The following is a 25,393-nucleotide window of genomic DNA, read 5'->3' as shown; positions in this document are numbered from 1 at the left end:
CAATATGAACATACTCATGTAAGTAGCACCTAGATGAAGGAACAGGACATTATGAAGCGCCCTCTGACACAACCTACCAGTCACCACCCAAGGGTAACCACTATCATGACTTGCAATGGTTTTGTCTATTCTTAATTTGTTTGCAAGTGGAATCATGGTATTTCGTATTTGTTAACTTTGGCTCAACATTAAATTTTTAAGAGTTATCCATGTCGTTAAGTGTAACTGTAGATCATTTGTTTTCTCTGTGGAAGTGCATTCCATCATTTGACTATACCATAATGTACTCATCCATAGACTGTTGATGGGAATTTGGATGGTTTCCAGTTTGGAGCTATGAGCATTCTTAGCTCATTTCTGTTGAATATATATTTAGAAGTAAAATTGCTGAGTCACAGTATATGCATATGTTCAGCTTTAGTAGCTACTGCCCAACAGTTTTTCAGAGTAGGTGTACCAACATACACTCTCATTGAGTGTAGTGTTTCTGGGTTCCATTTCCTCTGTGTCCCCACCAACACTAAGTATTAACTCCAATAACTGGTTTAAAGCTAGATTATTCATTATTTATTAGCCTCTAGCCTTTCCCTGAAAAATTTATAAAAGGATAGGTTTTTTGTTAAAAAGTATTAAGGCTTAGCTTACTTTCTAAAGTTAAATAGAAATATATTTTAATCAAATTATGTATATTGCAGCCAGAATTTTCTAATAAAGAAGTCATCTTTATTTCCCCTTTGCTATTAATAATATTTTCCGAAACCACCATAAGTGGGGAACAAATTCACTGTACGAAGCAAATCGTGGCTTTCTCACTGTCCTATAGGCCAGATTGATGATTTCAACTCTGAGGAGCTAAATGGTCTAAAACTCTGGGAAAAATCTGAATTAAGTGCTTGTGCTCAGCAAGAATCAAATGCATTCAGCCACTTTCATACAATATAGTATTGATCAGCAGCCCTGAACATCATGTGTGCTAACATTTCAAACAACAGTATGTTCCTTGGGGTGTTGGATCTTCATCTTCATGTATTCCAGTCATGCTCAAAAAGAGGTAATTAGAAAATTTCTCATGAGTTATAGCATTAAAAAATATTTTTATGAAGCCAGTAAGTTGCAATAATACCTCTTCTATCATAACAGATGCTGTAGTTACAGTAATTAGTGTGCTTGCATTTCATATGATTACAAAATTAATTTCTATTTGAACGCAAAATATTTATAAATACTGGATCTTAACAAATTAGCCATAGGTTATTGCTCATTAGGCAAAAGAATCAACAAGTAACGTCCCAGCAAGTCATATCTTATTTGATGACTTGGAATTCATTGCTATGACAATGACCATGACAAACAGGTTCCTAGTTATGGTGGGTACTGTTGCTTGGATTAACATTCTTACTGAAAACAATGAAAAATGCCAGATAAAATATAAAGACTCTAAACCCTAAGCTCTGAAAACAGGGAGCTTTCAGACTAGTTTCTGAATGAAAACCGGTGGCAGAGAGTTGAGACCATGAGAGCATGGAGCTGACTGCCCAGGAGGCACTTAGCAACAACACAAACAAAGGTATCAGTGGGACCCCTGCACTCAGATCCTCCTAGCATACAGAGTTTTATGAGTCACCTTACACAGAAATGGGCATCTGCAGAGAGGAGATTATACTCGCAAAGTAAGGAAAAACTAGATTCATTCACCAATCCCTCCACACACATTCACACTCCTGACAACTGAGGAGGCTGCCCTGGGAAGTTATGATCTCAGACCTACATTATCAGGGATTTGCACACTGGGTACAAATGATGCTGATCTGAGGTACTGTCCCAACTGGCAGAGCCCTTAGGTGCCTGGCAGGAGGAAACATGTTATGGAGGAAGGAACATCCATAGTTGATTTCAGGGAATGCCCTCTAATGGATTTCAGGGACAATGACCAGCAAGGATAAACAATACTCAGGCCTCCAAGGAAACAGGAAGATTTGGGCATGAACAAGATATAATAGACACCACAGACAAAAGATGACTTCCATAGTCTTCTGATATTAGAATTATCACATATACTGTAGAACAACATTTAACAAACATGAATAAGTCACGCACTAGAAAATATCTACAGGGAATAGGAAATTATAAAAAGCAATACAGATTTGAAAATAAAAAAAGACAAGCAGAATTTCTAGCAATGACAGACTTCTACAAATGAAAAATAACCAAAATTAGAAACTCAACTGCTATATGTGGCAGCAGAAGGGGAATAGTAGAAGACAGGAAAAAAATAAAATCATTCAGAATATAACACTAAAAAAGAAAAAGCTGGAATACACAAAAAGACAGTAAGAATTAGAAAAAAATGAGAAAGTTTAATGTATATGTGATCTGAATTGCTGAAGGAGCTAGAACAAGAGAAAGAATAAGCAGAGATAATGGCAGAAAGTTTTCCAGACTGATGAAAAAGAACAATCCACAGATTCGAGCAGCACAGAGAATCCTCAACAGAATAAGTAAAAAAAGAAATTTATATTTACTTACATCATAGTGAATCTACAGAAAACCAAATCTACACCACCTCCCCCAAAAAACATTTTAGAAGGACCCAAGGGACAAAAACAGAGATTTCCTTCCGAGGAAAAACTTGAGATTAATCACCAACCTATCAATGGCAACAATTCAGAACATAACATAATGCACATCTGTGCAGCGCTGAAAAATAATACCAAAAACAACTACCAAACTGAAATTTAATACTCAGCAAAATATCCCTCAAGGAAGAATGACTTTATCAGACAGATAGTTTGCCACCAGCACACGTAAGCTAAAAGAAACTATAAAGGATGTACTTCAGTCAGAAATAAGTGAAGACAGGAGTGAAAACTAAGAAAAGAAGCATACAAAAGTAGTAAATACATGAATAAATGTAAATAAACATTAACTATATTAAAGTAGTGATAATAAAGTCTGGTGGATATTTAAAAGAGAGAAACAAAACAAGACAGACTTGAAAATCCCAGACAACAATAACATATATATCATGAGGGGACTAAGCGGAGTTAAGTAGGCTAAAGTCTGTATATTACTAAAAGAAAAGAAAGTTTCTTTTTAAGTTTGCCTTTTAATACATTAATAGGCATGATGTAAATTTTAGAGTAACCAGTAAAAGAATAGAAAGAAAATATATAAATACCAACCTTATACAGGGAAAAAACAAAATGAAAAATAAAATGTCAATAAAACAAGAGAGTGGAAGTAGGTAAGAAGAAAATAATGTGTGACAATGTTTGAAAGAATATAGTAGAATGAAATCCAAACAGATCAACAATTACAGTGTGTAAATGGAGTACATGCTATAGCTAGAAGTAAAAAAACTGGCCAAATTAATTTTTTAATTTTTTAAATATTTATTTATTTATTTATTTTGAGATAGAGTCTTGCTCTGTCGCCCAAGCTGGAGTGCAGTGGCATGATCTCAGCTCACTGCAACCTCCGCCTCCCAGATTAAACCGATTCTCCTGTCTCAGCCTCCAGCGTAGCTGAGATTACAGGCATGTGCCACCACATCCAGCTAATTTTTGCATTTTTAGTAGAGACAGGATTTCACTATGTTGGCCAGGCTGGTCTTGAACTCCCAACCTCATGTGATCTGTCTGCCTTGGCCTCCCAAAAGTGCTGGGATTACAGGTGTGAGTCATCCCACCTGGCCCGGACAAATTAATTTAAAAATACTATATGATGTTTCTATTACACAGATCTAAAACATAAAAGTAGATGTTTGAAGGAAAAGAATAAAAAAATATATAGCAGGCAAATATTAATCAAAACAAAGTTTGCGCGATTATGTTAAATGGGACAAAGTAGAGAAAGGCAAAAAACATTACTAGATATAAAGAGGGCCACTTCACAATGATATAAGGCTGATTTCATAAGATGACATAATTTGAAATTTGCATACACCTAATAACATGGCCTCAAAATACATAAAACAAAAATTGTCAGAACTACAAGAAGAAATAAATTCATAAAGTAATAGGAGATTTATACACATCTCTTTCAGTAATTTATAGAAAAAGCAGGCCAAAATTAGTAAGTTTTTTGTTGTTGTTGTTGTTGTTGTTGTTTTGAGACGGAGTTTCGCTTTGTCACCAGCCTGGAGTGCAGTGGCACGATCTCGGCTCACTGCAACCTCCGCCTCCCAGGTTCAAGCGATTCTCCGGCCCCAGCCTCCTGAGTAGCTGGGACTACAGGCACACACCACCATGCCCAGCTAATTTTTGTATTTTCAGTAGAGACAGGGTTTCACCATGTTGGCCAGGATGTTCTTGAACTCCTGACCTCAAGTGATCTGCCCGCCTCAGCCTCCCAAAGTGCTAGGATTACAGGAGTGAGCCACCATGCCCGGCCAACGACAAGATTTGAACAAGATAACTAATAAATTACTTGATGAACATATATTGAACACTGCATGGAACAGCTGCAAAATATGTACCTTTTTTCAAACATACAGAATATCTACAAAAACTAACCTCATAATGGGCTATAAACCAAGACTTGATGAATTTCAACATATTAAAATCATCCAGATTACATTCTCTAACTTCAAAGCAGTTAAACTAGAAATCAATATACACAGATAAATATAATGTATCCATATGACATTTAAATACATATATTAATAACCCATGAGTCAATAAAGAAAAATATAAAATATTTTAACCAAAAGATCAAAAGTATATATACCAAAACTTGTGGGATGATGCTAAAGCAATATTTAAACATAATCTGAAATGCATAAATTAGAAAAGAAGAAATATGAAAAATTAACAAGCTAAATATTTACCCCAAAAAGTTAGAAAAAGAATACAAAATAGACCCAAAGAAAAAGAAAGGAAATAAGAATAATTACAACAATCAAAGAACAAAGAAACAGAAGCTATTAGCAAAATGAAACAATGGCATTCTAAGCCATGTTTTATAAATTCAAATTTCTAAATCTGTCTATTAAAAAAAACCCAAAGTAGAACTGAGCTAATTCCAAGATGTTAGAAGCCACAGGATATAGTATTTAAATGAAGGATTTAATGCACACACACACACACACACACACACGAACAAGTTAACTGTGTTTGAAGGGTGGGGGCAGAGGGTGGAGAAATATGTGAGGAAACAAACCGAAGAATTCAATTCTACAATTATATCTATGTGACCATGAAGGTGTCAAAATTAACTTCTTCTTTACTTCATAATATCTTTTTTAAGTACAGTTTTTATTTCCAAATTCATTACTTTTATTCATCATTACAGGCAATTCACAACTCATGATGGACTGCTATCTAAAATTTTGCCTTTAGGGTTAGTTGTTGGAAATTTGAAAAACATTTTCACATCAAACTCTCTGCTGGGTTATGCTTTGGATGCCCACATAATTTGTTATCTAAAAGCAATCACTATTGCTTGGGTCAAATGCTAAATGGGACAGAACACTGGAAACAGGCATGAGCTGGGGTACAAGAAACACATCCTCCCTATACCAAATCGCCAGTGCTTCAGTGACAGGGGCAGGGGTGGGAGATGGGAAAGTTAAGGAGGGGAGGATGGAACCATGTGTCTGCTCCACAGCAGCTTCTAGGGAAAGCCACTGCCTGGCAAAACCTGATACTGCTCCTTGCACTATAAGCTAGTTGTCTTCCTAACTGGCTCCTCTTCTGGGGGCCTTTCTGCAGAAAGAAAGGGAGGGAGGATTTCCTTCTCCTAAAGTCAACAAGCAGCTCACCTAAGGATCCTTCTAAGGCACAGTTTCTCAAATGGGAGCAATTTGGCCACCCAGAGGACATATGTCAATGTGTAGAGACAATTTTGGTTGTCATAACTGAAGGGAGATGGAGTGGGGCTACCAGCATCTAGTGAGTAGAGGTCAGGGTTTCTGCTAAACATCCCAGAATGCATGGGACAGCCCCATAACAAAGAATTGTCCATCCCAAAATGCCTTTAGTGCCAAGGTTGAGAAACCTTGCTCTGAAGGTTTGTACTACCAGTTACAACAAATAATCAGGCAAGAGGAAAGTAGGCTGAGGGATAGGTGTGGACCAGGAAGGAAAGAGAATAATAAAGAAAAACACCAAGAAAGTCAACAAAGGGAAGGGATTTCCTATGTTCATCCTGCCAGGGTAGGGGGGCTTCTGAATGGTTATTTCATGTGAGGAACACACATGAGCCAAGCACTGTAAACCAGGTCTCTTTATATACAGAATTACCAAGTAAGTTTAAAAGGAGCTTTTTTCAAAAGCTGCCAGAACTGACCGTGGAGCGATAGTCTTTCAATAAAATAGGATACTGTATTATTGCTTCAAAAGCTGACAATGTGATCTTGATAAATTCTTCTGATGCTGTCAGTCCTAGAAATACAGTTAATTATTATAGGTGTTTATTTACATGTTCTAAATCACAATATCAAAGTACTTCAAACAAAGACATAAAATGTTGCATGGTCTACTCACCTATGGCTCCATTTATGTTCGTTTCTCCTGAGTCTACAGATTTAATATGACTCTGAAAAAAATAAATTTTTAATAAACAGTTTCAAAGTAACTCTGAAATAAAATATAGGTAGTTTACATTTTGCCCAAAACTGTGCCTATTGTTTTTAATAACTCATGCAGTATTAAATACGCTACACATATATTATTATAGTTATAAAAGTATATTAATAATATACATAAAGTATAAACTATAATCTTTTTTTTTTTTTTGAGATAGTGTTTTGCTCTTGTTTCCCAGGCTGGAGTGCAGTGGCGCAATCTCGGCTCACCAAAACCTCTGCCTTCTGGGTTCAAGCGATTCTCTCACCTCAGCCTCCCGAGCATCTGGGATTACAGGCATGTGCCACCACGCCTGGCTAATTTTGTATTTTTAGTAGAGATGGGGTTTCTCATGTTGGTCACGCTGGTCTCAAACTCCCGACCTCAGGTGATCCACCTGCCTCAGCCTCCCAAAGAATCATTTTTAAATATACAAATCACTATCAATGAGATTTAATGTTGGAATAAAGCCAATGTTAATATAAGCACTTGCAAAAGTGAGAATAATACAACTGATACATAACCATGTCCAATAATACACCACAATTACTTGCTCGTCATATCAGAAGTGAGTTAGAATGGCACCTAACCAGGGAAAACAGTCATCTCAAAGGAAGGTCAATCAAGCCTTAGCTACCCTGAGTACAAACTGTGTCAAGACAGTAGTTTCGCTCTCAAGGCCTGTCTTCAAATTTTGCTACTGTTCTGAGTTCCTCCTAGATACCTCTTATTCCAACCCCCTTATCTGCGCTCCCATGCACCAGGCTAGTGTCTCCTTTGCGGGATGACTCCCATTGCTGTTTGAGAGGAAGGGCTTAGTAGCTTGGCTGTGAGCTCTGAGGCCTCAGCTCCCTGGATGAATGAGCTTCCCAGTCTCTGGCCAAATGCTCTGGACAGAAAAGGTACTCCATGACAATGAAACAATCACTGCCATGCTAGGCAGAGCACACATGTTACTGACTGCAAGAACACTGCAACGGAGTTCTTGCCCCTAGTAAACAAAATTACATATGTATAATTTTGGCTTGTCTCCAAAAAAAGAAAAAAAAAGTCAAAGGATTGAATAGACATTACTCGAAAGAAGGTATACAAATGGTCAATAGGTATATGAAAAAATGCTCAACATCATTAACCAGGGAAAGGAAAATTAAAACTATAATGAGATATCACTTCGCATCTATAAGAATGGCTATTATCAAAAAGATAAAAGATAACAAGGACTGGTGAGGATGTATAGAAAAGGGAACTCTTGCACACTGTTGGTGGGAATGTAAACTAGTACAGCCATTATGAAAAATAGTACGAAAATTCTTCAAAAAATTAAAAATATAAGTACCACATGATTAAGCAATCCAACTACTGAAATAAATACATATACATATATATATACATATACATATACATATATATTTCCAAAGGAAATAAAATCAGTGTGTTGCAGAAGTATCTGCACTCCCAGGTTCACTGCAGCTTTCTTCACAATAGTCAAGACAAAGAATCAACTCAACTGTCCATCAACAGATGAACGGATTTTTTAAATGTGGCAAATATATATGATGGGATTGTTTTAAAAAGGAAAGCCTGTCATTTGTGGCAACATGGATAAACCTAGAGAACATTATGTAAGTGAAATGAGCCAGGCACAGAAAGACAAATATCATGTGGTCTCACTTACAGGTGGGAACTAAAAAAGTTGAACTCAGAAGTAGAGAAGAGATGGTAGTTACCAGGGACTGGGGGTAGGGGAAAGAGATTGGTCAAAGGACACAAAATTTTGATTATATAGAGGGAATAAGGTATCAAGAGATCTAAAGTATATGGTGAGTATGTTTAATAAAAATGTAGTCTTGCAAATTGGTAATAGTAGATTTCAAGTTTTCTCACCACAAAAACAAATATGTGAGGTAATAGATATGTTTATGAGCTCAATTTAGCCATTCCACAATGTACACATATTTCAAAACAATCTGTTGTACACAATAAATGTATACAATTCTTATCTGTCAATTTAAAATTAAATTTTAAAATGTTTTTAAAAAGAATGTTTTAAAGTTATAGGAAAATACTTAAATGCAACCTAAGTTTTTTAAAGGTAGAATACAAATCTATGGATACAGAAGGTCTCAACCATATTTATTTGTGTATGTCACATACATGTTATACATACATAAATAATTGTTTCTACAATACAAATGCATCTATATGAATGGAAAACATAAGAAAACAACAATATGTTAACAATGGTTGTCTCCTAGTGTAGACTTACAGATAATCTTATTTTCTTCAAATTTCACTACACTTTTCCACATTTTCTTTAATAAGCATGAATTATAATTTAAATAAATAAGCATAAATTACCTATAAAATACAAAAAAAAAAAACCTTACAGACATTTATTGTCTAGGTTATAAAGAAAATCAGAAAGCCTATAAAATGCAAGCCCTTTAAAAAGTGAAAACAGAGGACATCTTCAATTCTTTTTTGGTCTACAAATAAACAAAATGGACTTTAAAATGGAGTTTGGTTTGTTTTGTTTTGTTTTTTTGAGACAGAGTCTCACTCTGTCATCAGACTGGAGTGCAGTGGCGTGATCTTGGTTCACTGCAATCTCCACCTCCCGGGTTCAAGCGATTTGCCTGCCTTGGCCTTCCAAGCAGCTGGGACTACAGGCGCGCACCACCACGCCCAGTTAATTTTTGTATTTTTAGTAGAGATGGGGTTTCACCATGTTGGTCAGGATGGTCTCAATCTCCTGACCTTGTAATCCGCCTGCCTCGGACTCCCAAAGCGCTGGGGTTACAGGCGTGAGCCACCATGCCTGGCCGAGTTAATTTTTAAAAGCAGCAATGTATGCTTTTCATAATAATTTTATTAAAATCATTTCATGTAATTCCAAAATGGGCATATAACTTTTATCGAATAAAATATAAATTTGATGTTGAATAAAAAACTCAGAGAGATCTTTTGACTTAAACATATCTACGTAAATGTCTATGGATTACTAAGTAAAGAAGACACAGAGTAGTGTATGTAACAACAATCCCTTCTGTGTAATTCTCTTAAAAACATACACATAATACACAAATGTTGGTGATGTGAACAATAATTTTTGAGGAAGAGATCACAGGAAAGGACAAGCATTGCTTCCTTTGGGAATCTGAGGAGGTATGCTTCACGGCCTTTTCTGCCTTTCTCTTCCCTCGCGACTTTCTAACCACTCACATGCACTGTCTTTTTCACATATATAGAGATATATATATATAAAGCTTGTCTAAATGCTGAAATTATTTATTAATTATTTATTATGAGGAATTATGGGCTTCTTTTATTTCCTACCTTATACTTCCCCTATTTAATTTTTTAAAAATTCCTACAAATTTTTCATTCATTTACTAGTTTCAATATTTTTTGATATATTTCTTCCTTCTCATTCTCAATGTAATAGGGAGTAACGAGGTGAGAGTGAGGACGGGGTAGGAGGCATTGGAGATTCAAGGAGAAAGGAACATATAGTCATTGGCTGATGTGAATTTTAAGAGAGACCTGTCATTTGCACTGTTTCCCCCTCCCCCACCCCCAGCCATATTTAGCCACTCCAAGCAGGGCTAAGGTAGGTTGAGGCTTAAATTTAACTAGCATTAAGATTTTCCAGAGAACCGGACGTGGTGGCTCATGCCTATAATCCAGCACTTTGGGAGGCTGAGGCAGGCGGATCACTTGAGGTCAGGAGTTTGAGACCAGCATGGCCAACATGGTGAAACCCCATCTCTACAACAAATACAAAAATTAGCCGCGAGTGGTGGCACACGCCTGTAATCCCAGCTACTTGGGAGGCTGAGGAATGAGAATTGCTGGAACCCACGAAACAGAGGTTGCAGTGAGCCAAGATAGCTCCACTGCACAAGCCTGGGAGACACAGGGAGACTCTTGTCTCCAAAACAAGAAAGATTGTGACTAATGCTGGACCAGGCACTCTAGGTGGAGTAAAGAGAAGGTGAAAAAGCGGAGCCCTGGCAGGGCAGGATGGTGAGCAGAAAGCAGGTAGGAACAATTAAGTCTCACAGGAGCTGAAGGGTTGTGAGAGTTGGGGAGGAGAGGAAATGAGCTGAAAATCAGGGGTGGTGGGCCGACAAGCAGATGCTGACAGTAAGGTCAAGTGTTTGACCATGGGAGCAGGCAGGTGATGGGAAGACAGACAAGCTCTTGGGGAGAGAAGCAGCCAGGGAGCTGCAAGGCTGAGGCACTGGAAGCATCCTTCAGAGGGATATCAAATTCCCCACCAATGATGCAAGAGCGGCAAGGAGAGGCTCATGGTGAGCCAAGTGCTAAAGGAATGCTGAGGAACAAAGGCCAATGACCCAGAAATCTGCAGATACCACAACACAGGGGGTGACACAATATCTTCTCATGGTGCAAACTTCAAAGATGGAAGTTTCAGCAAGGGAGCAAAAAAGACCACCCATCCTGAGCTAGGTCTGCTGGCTAGGGGGTATGGAGCAGTGTGTGCCAGCGCTCTCAGTATCATTCAGTGATTCCCCAATAGGGGCTGAAAAAAAGCTCCTACAGCAAACTGGGATACAAATTCATGATATGTTAAAGGAAAAAAGACAAGAATATCTAGGTGGCAACAAATAAGTAAATATATACTATCATATTTTCAAAAATACAAGAGTGCACTAGCTCTGGCTTTTCTGCAGCTGAAGCCAATATCTATCAATAAACCAGCATTCCTCTACATAAAAATCTACAGAGGGCAGGAAGTATAACCTTTCAGAGTCATTTTTTGTAGAAAACTATAAGCACCACAAGCCATCATCATACTTTTATAAACTAATGAGGCCAGAACTTAAACACAACAAAGTCTGCTTCCTCTGCTGATTAATCAAATGCATTTTCAAAAGGACGTAAGAAATATAGTGAATGTTAGGTTAATACACATCATGAGCTCTTGAAAATATTTCCTTAATTTACTACTTCCTGTTTCTCAGCCCAATTCAATGGAGGCCCAAAAGAAGCGTGGTATTCACCACAGAACTTCCCCAGAGACTAGACTGCTGAAACCTGGAGAGGGAGCTGAGTAAGACAACAGGCTGCTTCTGCCAATAAGAAGTGAAAATAGCAATTATCAGCTAGGTAGTCCTCTTTTTCCAGGAGTCTTTCAAGGCTTGATAATGGTTTAAAATTACTCTGCTGAATTGTTTCCAAATGCTAGTCTCTTTAAAATATAAGACGACCAAAACTTAATTTTCCTTGGGGGAAAAAATTTATAAAAAATTAATTATTGTATTTATGCCTCCATATATAAGAAGTATCCTGAATTTTTATACCAAAAAAAAAAAAGTCTGTAGGTCAAATAAGCAAACCATGCCCTAGTGCCATTATAAAACTGAAGTCAATGGGAAGCACAGTTCCAATCCCCCCTTCTCCAGTCTGCTCCTTAAGAACCCTTCTAATGCATAGAGATCACACCAACCCTGGCTGCTATCTCCACACCCACCCCAAGGCAGGCCAGCAGCTCGTGAAGAGCTGCCTCAGGGGAAGCCAAGAAGTTCTTGGCTTGCTGCTACTGGATACAGCTTCTAAAAGTGGACTAAGCTTGAATACCCCAATTAAGTCATATCTTTAAAATATGAAAGGACAATATGCCTGCCATAAGACAATAGCTACTCCATGAGATACATTTTGAGAAATACTGAAAATAATATTTATCTCCAGATGTACCAGTAAGTCTTTCAAAACACAGTGCTGGGAGAGGTGGCTCATGCCTATAATCCCAGCACTTTGGGAGGCCAAGGTGGGTGGATCACTTGAGTCCAGGAGTTCAAGACCAGCTCAGGCAAGATGGTGAAACCTCATCTCTTCAAAAAATTTTTAAAAATTAGCCAGGCATGGTGGTACACACCTATAGTTCCAGCTACATCTGAGGCTGAGGAGGGAGGATTGCTTGCGCCTGGGAGGCAAGGTTGCAGTGAGCCTGATTGTGCCACTGCACTCCAGCCTGGGTGACAGGGCAAGACCCTATCTCAAAAAAAGAAAAAAAGCAAAAAAACAAGCAAAAAAAAATTCCACAATGCTAAGTATGTAAATATGAATGGACTACTTCCCTATGTCACCAGAACCAAATAAGCACTATGCTCTGAAACAATTTCACATAATCATTCTGTGGATTGGGCTACAGAACGTTCATAACTGTGCATCCCCACCACTACCACTAAAAAAAGAAAAAAAAAAAAAAGCCCTCTCAAATAGTTTAGGAAGCCTTTGCCTAAAAAAAATTTAAAAATTATTTTAAAGCAGAAAACTCAAAGGGCTTTAATATGCTAATTTGCAATGTAAATTTCTAAGGGTCTGTAGAATGTTGGATGAGTAGACTAGACCTCATAGCATCAGTAAGGCACTGTAACTTGAGTGACACTTTTGCTATCTTCTGGAAAAATTATGAATTAATTCATAGAAGCAACATTCGATTCTCAACAATTCACAATAACGTGCGCAAGAACTGTATGGATAACTAAATCCAGGTCCTGAATTTTAGTCAATAATTCTCTCCCTTTACTAGTATTTCATCAGTGCCATTAACACTGAGTATACAAAAGGTGAACACACAATTAAGGCCAACAAACACAATAAGAAAAATAATTCAAGAATTCTGGGACTGGCCATGATTCAAACTATGAAAATAGACTGAAGAGAGGCAAAAGGCTTTCATTTTATTTCCCTAAACTTCCTCTAATTGGGTAATACTATCAAGAAAAGAACTGCTAAAATTTTTTCAATATCTTAATGATCTCTACACCAGCCAAGTTAATTTCCATTTCCTAAAGGTGCCTATATTGAAAAGACCCAACAGAATACCCATAGAAAAGTCTTTATGGACACACTCAGTGTGGCCTCCTCCCTTGTCTCTGAACACAGAATTACAAGGAGCAGACGAGTTCTCCCCAATATACATAGAATTTCTGAAAGTCCATAAATAGACTTTTCTGTTGGGAAATCTTGGTAGTTCCTTAAAAACCTAAAGCATACTCAGTTAATGTAGGCAGAAGAAAATACTACACATGAAAAAAAAAAAGACAGGGAGAAAGAACACAAGACAATTATACCTATCCCAAACAAACACTGTGCCAAAATAATCCAAGGTGGGTTACCACGACAAAATTACTAATTTCAGGCATCAATATGCCAGCACAATGGAACTGTAAATAGAAAAATCATAGTCATGTTAAAATGATGCCTATGCTGTAATTAAAAACAGGTAAAAAGATGGTGGTAAATAAAAATTCTCATAATTTGCAAATTCAAACGTGGTACCAAAATTATAGACTTTCTGGAATTCAAGATTCAAAGTACTCAAATGATAAAAATCTGAAATTGAGCACAAAGGGACCTTTACTACATTGCTTCCTAAAAATCAGCAACCGTCACTCAACATTTATACTTACAAACATCATACTTCACCCTATGATGAACTTTCTAGAAAACCATATCCTCACTTGTTGTGGCAATCTTTTTAAAAAAAAAATTCCAAACTAACAATAAAATTGAGATGCTGACCTCATTTTAACTAGTTACCTCTATGGCATTTTGAAAATCTCTGTTCACTTTATTATTAATATCAAAGTAAGAGTGGAGAAGCTCTGTGACAAATGTTTGAGCTTTCCCTCTGTATTTCCCTCATCATTTTATCAACCATATATACTGTAACTACTACTGGCAAGGGAAAAAGATAACGTAATTCATGAGCTAAACAAAAAGACAATTTTTGTAAGCAAAAACAGAAGTGAAAGACAATGCAATAATTTTTCATTTCTACTTATATCCTAAAAATTAAAGAAAAAGCTAAACTGAGTTTAACATAGAGAGATGCCATCATAAGAATTGACACTGTGGGGGCTGGGTCAGGAGAATCGCTTGAACCCAGGAGGCGGAGGTTGCAGTGAGCCGAGATCGCACCACTGCACTCCAGCCTGGGCAACAGAGTGAGACTCTGTCTCCAAAAAAAAAAAAAAAAAAAAGAAACTGCACATGATTGGACAATATAAGCTGAAGTAAATAATAATGATACTATATTCCCAGCATTCCATCTTCACCAGTTTTATTATATTTTTTCACAATGTTTAACACCAAAATCTATGAAAGTGTTTCTGTGGACATATTTACCCTATTTCGGCTGTCTCTGAACAAAATACATTATCAGGAGAGAATGTGCTTTCTCCAAATGTCAAATTTTATTACAGTCAACAGATAAAAATATTAAAAGGTCACTTCCCTAGAGACAAATGAATACCAGTAGGATTTTTAAATTACCTCATTCTGACATTAAATTCCACAAACAGTAGAGGCAGCCACAATTTTATTAGAAACAAGGAAAATTTAGTGTTACTCACAAGAATAGTTCCGTAGCTGAAAAGAAACTCTTCTGTCACAACTTGAGGTCGAAATACCTGTGTGATGAGAGTTTCTACAGATTAAATTCTGGAAGCTATGTACAATTTTAGCTCAATAAAAAAAAAGAAAATGTTTTGAGTTGAGGATTCTCAGCTCCAGTTTACAAAGAGAAGAGGCACATTTATGTCCTTTTCCTCCTCAATACAATAGTACCTGTGAAGTTACGAGGTGAAGCACTATGGGCATCAGGGGGAGACACATCTTCAGCTGTTTCACTTGAACTGTTGATGGGTGTTTACGTCCAGAAACATTAGCCAAGGAGTTAAGAATGTCACCTGTGAAGCACAGCCCGGAGCATATGTGGAGGTTAAAAACCACAAATACTTAGGAGCCAGTGGTCATTGCTTGAGTACCCATGGGACTTCTAAGGTAATTAATCTCCAAATAAAACAAGCAGATATACTTATTCACAAGTACTGAAATTACAACAGACACTTATAGCCTCCAGGGACAGAATGTGATATTCTGCAAAACACTATAAATAAACTTAACATCTCATTTGGAAATGAAAAATAAAATTTAATAAATTATTATAATAGAGTAATAGTTTTAGAAATTTTTTTTCTATTTTCCAAATTTCAATCATGAGCACTTGTTGCTTTTGCAAACAAGAAAAAATATTTAAAATAATAAGTGGGCCAGGCACAGTGGCTCATGCCTGTAATCCTAGCACTTTGGGAGGCCGAGGTGGGCGGATCACAAGGTCAGGAGATCGAGACCATGCTGGCCAACATGGTGAAACCCCATCTCTACTAAAAATACAAAAATTAGCTGGGCATGGTGGTATGCATCTGTAGTCCCAGCTACTTGGGAGGCTGAGGCAGGAGAATCACTTGAATCTGGGAGGCGGAGGTTGCAGTGAGCTGAGACAGTGTCACTGCACTCCAGCCTGGGTGACAGAGCAAGACTCTGTTTCAAAAAAATAATAATAAAATAATAATAATAATAAGTGAACGAATTACAGAACACGACTTACAACTTTTAAAAAAAGAGAATAGGTTGGAGGTAAAAAAAAAGATCAACTCCCAAAACTTCTCATTGGATGATAAATCTAACAATAAATAAAACTTGCTTTGTGGACATCAGAATCTTATCGCCATATCCTAAAACAGGATGAGTCCGGTAATAAAGAATTTAGCTACCAACTGACCAAATTATAGCCTTCAGGTTTGAGGTAAAAAAGCTTACAATCTGAAATAAATTTTGAGAGGCTCTATTTTTAGTCATCAATAGGCAAAAATAATCTCCTAAAGTATCAGTAAGGGGCAAAAAGTTGCTGTCAGTTAGCCTTGAAGATATTTTCATTACTTTGATTTAATGTTCTGAATTCCTGAATCTAAGTACCCTCTACTATAATAGCTTGGATCAAATTTAACATTCTAAACATTTCTGGTTTATAGCTACATCTGCTGGAAAAGCATGGAATGGGATATAAGCTACACGTACATGCTCCCAAGGTTATTTTAATTTCTGCAAATAACAATGAAATAAGGTATTTCTTTAGCTGTAATAAACATCCTTTGCAAATCATTATTAGATGTTTTATCTTAAGATAAATTTTTAAAACCAAAGAAAGTTTCAAACTTTAAACTTTAAATGAAATCAAAATTCCTTAACATTACATTTTAATATTCAAAATTAAAATCCATGCATTTTTATTCTCATTTATTGTGGGAGTTAACAAATGATTATATGGCAGTAGAAAATGGAAAGACAGATAACAAAGCCTGAGAAGGGTGAATGGTTGTGGAGGGATGAGGAAAAAAAGTGGGTCAAAGGGTATGAACATATAGTAAAATAGAAGAAATAAATTCAGTGTTTGATAGCAGAGCAGGGTGATTATAGTTAACAAAAATGTATTGTAGGTGGGTGACCTAAAACCCTGGCTTGATCACTATGCATTTTATACATATAACAAAATTTCTCATATACCCAGTACATTTGTACAAATAAAAGAAAATCTTGTTTCAGCAAGGGAAAAAAAAATAAAATCTATTCAAAGTTTTTTTAACAATAAATAAATTTGTGCTCTAATTTCAAGAGAAAATTCTTCTCTTCTGATTTAAGCAAAAGACGGTCTTAAGAAAAGTTATCCCCAAATACTAGCATAAGTCCAATTTTAAGCAATTAAACCGCTTTTCTTTTGCATATTTTCTAAAACGGCCAGTTTACCTCAGATCACACCTTAATGTGGCATTGTCTCATCATGCCTCATCACGTCATTGATGCAAAATAATTACAAAAACAGATAAAGCAAATTTAAATCTTGAAACTACATATTCGTGAAAAAGTGTCTTTGCATTTGCCTTCAAGAACAGACAAGTAAGAATAAAAAAGAACTGATGCCTAAAAGCCAAGTCTTAGAAACGTAAAAGCAGAAACGGGGCCTGAGGAAGAGACTCCAATTTACCCAGGATTCGTGGCAGCTCCTGCACAATGTGACAGATGAGAAGATCCAGACATTTGGACAGGTATTCATTGCCACTTTGCTGCTCCTTGCCTGGAGTGGTCTTTCTGCTGTCTCTCTCGATGTACATCACCAGTCTACATACAGGAAAGTGCAAAGATTACCTCTCATGATAAAACACTTGATAGCATCTATCCGAAAATGCCGCCAAGGCAAGTGTTTCCAGAGGGCACCCTCCCAATCATATTGACATTTAGATTTGTAGCAACTTGTCGGGCACAATTTTTGCCTCAGAAAACTCAAAACATTTATGGAGAAAGAAAATAAGGCAACTTCAGATCTCTCTGCCAATGTCCTGATTTCATATGCCTTGGCCAATGGAAACAAATAATATTCTCCAGGTGATAAATGAAAGACAAAGAGATGTCTGGACAGAAGAGGGCTCTTTACGTTTCAAAGGTTCAAAGTAAAGCCACAAGTTAACTGCATATTTGTTTATCATTAGTATTCAATTTGCTTGGGACCCTAGATAATTCACATGAATTTGAATTCTCTCATCCAAAGAAAATGTTTCATTTTAACACTGGGTTATACAGATGGCAGACAATATCTAAATATCTGGCTTTTACATGTCTCTTTATCTACTAGTTTTATGATACCTGCCTTTTAAAGCTAACATTTCTTCTTTCAAACTACTGGCATTCTTTAAACATTCATTTCTGAACCAACCACTTCCAACCCAGAACTAGGGAGTCTACTGGACCATCACCTTAGACATTTAAGGTTTTACCACAAACTTTTAGGTCCTCTCCACATTTTCTCCCATTTGCTGGACCTACTAGTCATTTTCTCAAGTTCCCATTCCCCGCAACTCCCTACAGGGCAACAAGTCCACTGATTTCACCATGCAAAAGGCCCTGTAAGGCAATCTCCCTGGTTACCATCATCCATCTATCCATTTCTGTTATTCTCACCCATCCACCCAACTTTTACTTCTCAGGAAGAACTTCCAACCAATTTCCATTGTAAATTGGAGTTTTATACATAATACACACATATACATAAAATGTATTGAAATCTTGATACTTAGCATTTATGTGGCTCTCTCAATAGACTTATTCATGCATTTGCGTTTCCATGTATTACTATTTGCACCTCATCACGTGAGGATGAACCCAAATCAGGAAGTTAGCCTTGATTCTGTATCAGTCAGTTAGCATCTTCTGTTCTAGTCACCAATTATGTGGCTAGAGCCATAATCACTGTTCAACCTACTTGTTCCTCAATCGCCTTCAATCTGGCTTTCTCTCTCATCACAATCTCTAAGGTCACATGACATCAAATCCAATGGGCCTTCATCTGCCTTCACCTACACAAGTCAACAGCATTCAATACTGTTGCCACTCCTGCTGTCCCTCTATCATAACATCATCCTTTATTAGCTTTCTTCTCCAGTTTCTCTGGTTGTTCCTTCTCTGTGTCTTTTGCTGGTTCATGCTCTTAAATGCTGAAGTCTATCAAGACTGAGTTCTAGGCCCACAACTATCCTCTTTCTAACTGTTTAACACAGGCTATCTCATTCCTACCAATGATTTAAATTACCACTTATCTATACAGATATCTTCCAATTACATATCTGCAGCTCAAACACGGTCTCTAAGTTATATGCCAATATATTCAACTGCTCACTTGACATCTGATTTTTATCTGTCTTAAAGAGGTTCAAACTCTATATATCCAAAATAAAAATCATCATCTCACCAAACCTGGTTGTCTTCCAGAGCACAATATCCTACTGTATAGTATCACTCTCTACCTTATTAAACAAACCAGAAAACTAGGAGAGTCATCCTTAATACCTCCTTTTCTCTCACTTCCCATATTAAGTCAATCACTGAATATTCTTCCAACTCTTTCACTTCTCCACTCCAAACCAATAGCAAGCTACCATATTTCCTTCTCCTGGACTATTACAATAGGCTTCTAGCTAACTAGTCCATCTGCTTCTACTCTGCCACTCTAATCCTTGCACACTCTACATCTAAACTAATCTTGTCCATCAGGTCACTCCCCTATTTAAAACCCTTCCATGGCATCTCATTATTCTTCATATAGGAGTTCTTAAAACTCCCTATCATGACCTTCACGGCCTGACCCCCAATTACTTCTCCAGTGCCGTCTTGCTTTCTCTTCCTCCTGTCACACTGGGTTCTCTGTCTCTTAAATACAGTACCTCTCCACGCAACAAGCTACTGCGTCTGCCTAGATGGCTCTTCTCTTCCCTCTTTGCCAATAAATTCATATGCATATTTCATAACTCACTGTAATCTCCAATGACTTCCTTAAATTAAAGCCCTCTATGGTACTGTCTTATAGCGTGGAAGGATTACCCAACTGCAATTTTATAAGATATTTTTAATTATCTGATAATGTTTGTCATCCCAGTAAACTTAAAAATACCTAAGGGCAAGGACTACATCTGATTCTTCTCACCACACCCTTCCACTTCTGTGCACAGTTCTTAACTCTAATTAAGTGTTCAATACATATTAGCTGAATAGGTAAATATTGCTGTTGAAACTGCCATAAAGTTCTATCTAGTTCTCTACAGCAATTCCTTCTCATAATTCCCAAGGCCCATTTCTTAATTCTGCTATTTAGTGTGTGCTTGCTTAAAATTTATACCACATATAAAAAGTTAAAAAAATAAAAAACTTCCACCTAGAAAAAAATACCAGAAGCAAAAAGACCAATTGGAGAAAAATATTTCCATTCCATATCACAAGATGTTAATATTATATATGTACACACACACATATGCATGTGCCCCCAGATAATAATTAGGAAAAGACTAACAAAAGAAGAGGAAAAAATGAGCAAGGACTAAAAGAAGGCAGTGCACATAGAAGAAAATATAAATGGTTCAAGAAAAAGACATTCCATTTCGCTCCTAATAAAAGAAATATACATACAATGATATCTATTTTTACCTCATGGGGCCAACACTCAGAAAATTTGACAAGACTACCTTCAAGACTCTGAGGATACTGATACTCTAGTACATTGCTGTTGGAAATGTAATCGAGTATAAATCCCAGGCAGAGTGAGCTGGCAATAATTTGAAAATTAATAATCTAGTAATTTCATCTCTACAAACAAAGTATTCAATAGATATACTTGTACACATATGACATGACACATACACATAGTTTGCTATTTATAACATCAAAAAATTGGGGTAGGAAGTATTTAGCAAAAGGGGACTGGTTAAATAAAATATGGTACATAATTAGAATGCAGCTGTCAAAAAGAAGCAGCTCTTTATACACTACATGAAAAAGCTACAAGATATGTTTTTAAGAAAATAAGCAAAGTTCAAAATAGGGAACTTTTGCTTATAAAGGGAGGGAAATAATCCATATTCATATTTGCTTAGATTTTTAAAAAATCCAGAGGGATAAATAAGCTAATAAGGATGCTTAATTTTGCATGGTGGTAATCCAGGGTAATGGAAGCATAGATGAGAAATTTTTCGCTTTGATTTTTTGTTTTTTGGTTTTTTGTTTTGTTTTGTTTTTGAACCATGAGTATGTGTTACCTACTCAAAGCTTTTAATGTAAATATGTGTGTGTGTGTGTGTGTGTGTGTGTGTGTGTGGTGTGTGTATATATACATTTTTTTTTTTTTTTTTTGAGACGGAATCTCACTCTGTCACCCATGCTGGAGTGCATGCAGTGGCACACTCTGGGTTCACTGCAACCTCTGCCACACGGGTTCAAGTGGTTATCCTGCCTCAGCCTCCAGGGAAGCTGAGATTACAGGCACCTGCCACCGCGCACAGCTAATTTTTGTATTTTTAGTAGAGACGGGGTTTCACCATTTTGGCCAGTCTGGTCTTCAACTCCTGACCTCGTGATCCACCCGCCTCAGCCTCCCAAAGTGCTGGGATTACAGGCGTGAGCCACCATGCCTGGCCAATGTTTTTAAACATTAAGTAATATTGTTGTCCTACAGAGCCTTTTTAAAAACATTTTTTAGGAGATATAATGCTCAATTTCCCAGGATACCCTACCAAATAATAAATGCTGAGTGCAAGGCAAACAGACAGCCCGATCTCTAAGATTTATGCTTTCTCACAGTGTCAAGTGTCAGGCTGACTTTACAAAAGTAAACCAACAGTACTCCAGCAATACCCCAAAACTTAATTGTGGTTTGTGTCCATTACAGGCACGGTGGCTCATGCCTGTAATCCCAGCACTTTGGGAGGCCATGGCGGGTGGATCACCTGAGGTCGGGAGTTTGAGACCAGCCTGACCAACATGGAGAAACCCCATCTCTACTAAAAAAATACAAAAATTAGCCAGGCGTGGTGGCACATGCCTGTAATCCCAGCTACTCGGAAGGCTGAGGCAGGAGAATCTCTTGAACCTGGGAGGCGGAGGTTGCAGTAAGCCGAGATGGCACCATTGCACTCCAGCCTGGGCAATAAGAGTGAAACTCCATCTCAAAAAATAATAATAATAATTAATTAATTAAAATCAAATTAAAATAAAATGAAAGAGAGCGTGACATCTCTTCAGAGATTAGAATTTGATGCCATTAAAATTGTTCTACTCCTTTTGATATAGGAAGAATAGAAACATTTTCTTTAAGGAAATAGTTTTGTCTTCATTAAACATGCAGAATATATAACCATTTATTTACCCATCATCCTACTAAAAGACATGAGGGGTGCTTTCAGCTTTTCTTCTCAAAAAGCAATGTTTGAGAGACACTGTTACATCTGTCTCCTGGTATACATGTCCAAGAGTTGCTAGGGTACATGTATAGGAATGGAAACTCAAATATTCAACTTCATGACACTGCCAAACTGGTTCCCAAAGTGGTTGTCCCAATTTATTCCCACCAGTAGTGTATGCGTTCCCTCTGAGTTACAACCTCACCAATACCTACTGGTATCAGATTTAACTTCTACCCATCTATTTATGGGGTTTAAAGTGGTACCTTTAGTCTTAATTTGAATTTTCATAATTATTAATGACAGTGAGAATATTTTGGTATTTATTTGCTGTTCATATTTCCTCTTTTCTCAGGAAAATGAAGGGAAAAGAGGAAATATGAACAGTAAGTGCCTGAAAATGTCTGTTTCTGAAATGCCTGTTCAGGTCTTTTGCTTATTCTCCCATTGGCTTGTTGATCTTTTGTTATTGATTTGGAGGCATTAATTATACGGTCTGGATCTTTTACTTCTTCCTCTTTGTCCCCTTCTTTATCCTCTTTCTTCCTTCTTGTTTCTCCTCCTCCTCCTGTCTTTCACATTGAAGTCCTCAATCCACTAGAAATTGACTGATCATGTGGGTTGAGGTGGGAATCTAATTCCATTGTTTCTCCAAGTGGACGAGCACTTGTCTGGTACTATTTATTGAAAAGGTACTTCTAAAACCAACAGTGAGGAAACAGGGGTAAAAGATCAAATATTTGGCAAAATCTGATTAAAAAGCAGTTTGAACCTTAAATTATCTCCTCTGGCCAATATATGTAGGTAACTGCCACTAGGCTTGCACTCAGGCAAAAGTCTGAACATTTATTCTCTAGAGAAAATAAAAACCATCTGGACTGAGAAAGAGCAGACCAAGTTTAAGAGAGGACTACCAAACTGCAAATAGGGGCCTAAGTAAAGTTATGCACAGTAAATACTGAAACTTCATCTCCCTTAGCCCAGTCAGCTCCTGGGACTCTGGTAGCCCAGTCGTTTCCTTCTGAGCATGTGACTGGAACACTCTGCATGTGCTCTTCTTTGGCAAAACTAAATAGCCCAAGAGAAATAGCCAGAGACATTCATGCTAAAGTTCACATTAAAAATGCCTGTACAGATGATCTTAATGTAAAGCTCAAAGTCAAAATTCACCGACGCACTGAGAACTTCTAAAATAGGCTGTCATTCCCTCAACTCTTAATCATAAGGAGATCAAACATTACCAAATAGCTGAAAGCCTGACTTATCTGTTCTACATTTATGTCTGCTGGTATTCATCCACATTGTTTTTCATTGCTGTGTAGTGTTCCAGTATGTGAATATACCATAATTTACTTACTCATTTTGTTATGGATGAACATTTGGGCTATTTCAATTAATGAACAGGGCTAAGCATAACTTATGCTGGATGCACGTACACATTTCTATTGGTTATAGCTACATCCTTGGAAGTAAATTTGCTGGGTCACAAAGCATGCCTCGATTCAGTTTCATAGACACTGATGATCAGTTTTCTAAAGTGATCATTATGTCAATTTATACTCCAACAGGTAGATGTAAGAATTCCAGTTTTTCGGCAGGGAGCGGTGGCTCATGTCTGTAATCCCAGCACTTTGGGAGGCCAAGGTGGGTGGATCACGAGGTCAGGAGATCGAGACCATCCTGTCTAACACAGGGAAACACCGTCTCTACTGAAAATACAAAAAATTAGCCAGGTGTGGTGGCGGGTGCCTGTAGTCCCAGCTACTCGGGAGGCTGAGGCAGGAGAATGGCATGAACCCAGGAGGCGGAGCTTGCAGTGAGCCGAGATTGCGCCACTGCACTCCAGCCTGGGCGACAGAGCAAGACTCTGTCTCAAAACAAAAACAACAACAAAAAAAAATTCCAGTTTTTCTACATCTTTGCCAAAACCCTACACTATCAGGCTTTTTAATCACAGCCATTCTAGTGGGTATATGTTGGTAACTCATTGTGATTAAACTAAATTTTCCTGATGACTAATCAGGTTAAGCATCTTTTCAGGTGTTAATTGACCATCTGGAGATAATCAGTTTTGTAAAGTATCTGTGCAAGTCTCGTGCTCATTTTTCTATTGGGTTATCTGTCCTCTTTTCCTTGATGAAGTAAGTCTGTACATATTTCTGTTCAGAGACCACTATTGATTATATATGTCGATTATGTATGTCTCTTACTCTATGGCTTACCTTTTTACTCTTTTAATGTCTTTGAATGAACCATAATTTTAAGGTAGCCTAATTTATCAATATTTTCCTGACAATGCTATTGTGTTCTGTTAAAAAAATTTCAGTCTACACAAAAGTCATGAAGATATTTTTATATGCTATCTACCAGAAGCTTTACTGCTTTACCTTTACAAATTTAAACAGAAAATCATAAAACCTACCTGTATTGATCTTTGGTACAGTACAGCTTAGGAGTAAAAGTTTTTATTTCTTTCCTATATTGATATCTAAATTATCTATTACCATTTATTATAAAACCCACAATTTTCTCACTGTTTTCCTCTATATCTCTCCCACTATTCTTCATGTCTTCTATGCTTTTGTCTCTCTATACTGATCTCAGACTTCTCTCAGATAGTATTTCTCTGCTTCGGAGAGTCTAATCTATTCACCAAATCCACTGACTTCTTACTTTCAATTATTGTATTTTTCAGTTCTAGAATATCCATTTGGGTTTTTTTTAATAGTTCTAGTTCTCCACTGACACCCTTAATCTTTCAAATTCCTTGACTATATTAATCACAGTTATTTTAAAGTCTGTATCTGATAACTCCATTGCCTATATTCCCTATGGATACTGTCTCTCTTGTTGATTTTATCGCTTTTATTCATATCATCTTGTCTCCTCATAGGCCTGATTACTTTCTATTGAGTATTAGACTCTATACCTGAAAACTAGGGAGATATTCTGAGGCCTAGGGCTACGGTTAGACTTCTTCAGACAGGATTTGCATTTGCTTCTGTAAGGCAGCTAAAACACCAAACAATCTAGATCATCTTAATCCAAACAGAGACTGAGATGATTCAAAAATGAGCTTCTCTCCGTTCTGGGAAATCCTCTGTATCAGTAACAGCTACCCCAGAAACAGAAAACAGAGAAAATAGAAATGGTTATCTTTTGGCAGTCAGGGAATCCAAATGAAATCCTCTCCAAATTTACAGAGTATTTAAAAAAGCAAATTCACACTTGTCT

At 37.1% G+C, this 25,393-nt stretch overlaps 1 protein-coding gene across 1 annotated transcript in view; it reads right to left on the bottom strand.

Moving 5' to 3' along the window:
* ULK4 (unc-51 like kinase 4) overlaps nt 1-25,393 on the bottom strand; it is a 718,037-nt gene that overhangs the window by 445,844 nt on the left and 246,800 nt on the right. Inside the window, exons 23-27 of the mRNA XM_030812066.1 lie at nt 17,425-17,558; nt 15,168-15,289; nt 14,954-15,010; nt 6,486-6,537; nt 6,289-6,383 (exon numbers count right to left, since the gene is read on the bottom strand). Coding sequence (XP_030667926.1) covers nt 6,289-6,383; nt 6,486-6,537; nt 14,954-15,010; nt 15,168-15,289; nt 17,425-17,558 — 460 coding nt within the window. The remainder of the gene's footprint in view (nt 1-6,288; nt 6,384-6,485; nt 6,538-14,953; nt 15,011-15,167; nt 15,290-17,424; nt 17,559-25,393) is intronic.

This window comes from Nomascus leucogenys, chromosome 4 (genome assembly GCF_006542625.1).
Source record: "Nomascus leucogenys isolate Asia chromosome 4, Asia_NLE_v1, whole genome shotgun sequence".
In the NCBI taxonomy this organism is placed as follows: Eukaryota; Metazoa; Chordata; class Mammalia; order Primates; family Hylobatidae; genus Nomascus; species Nomascus leucogenys.
This window is presented reverse-complemented; position numbering and strand designations above follow the sequence as displayed.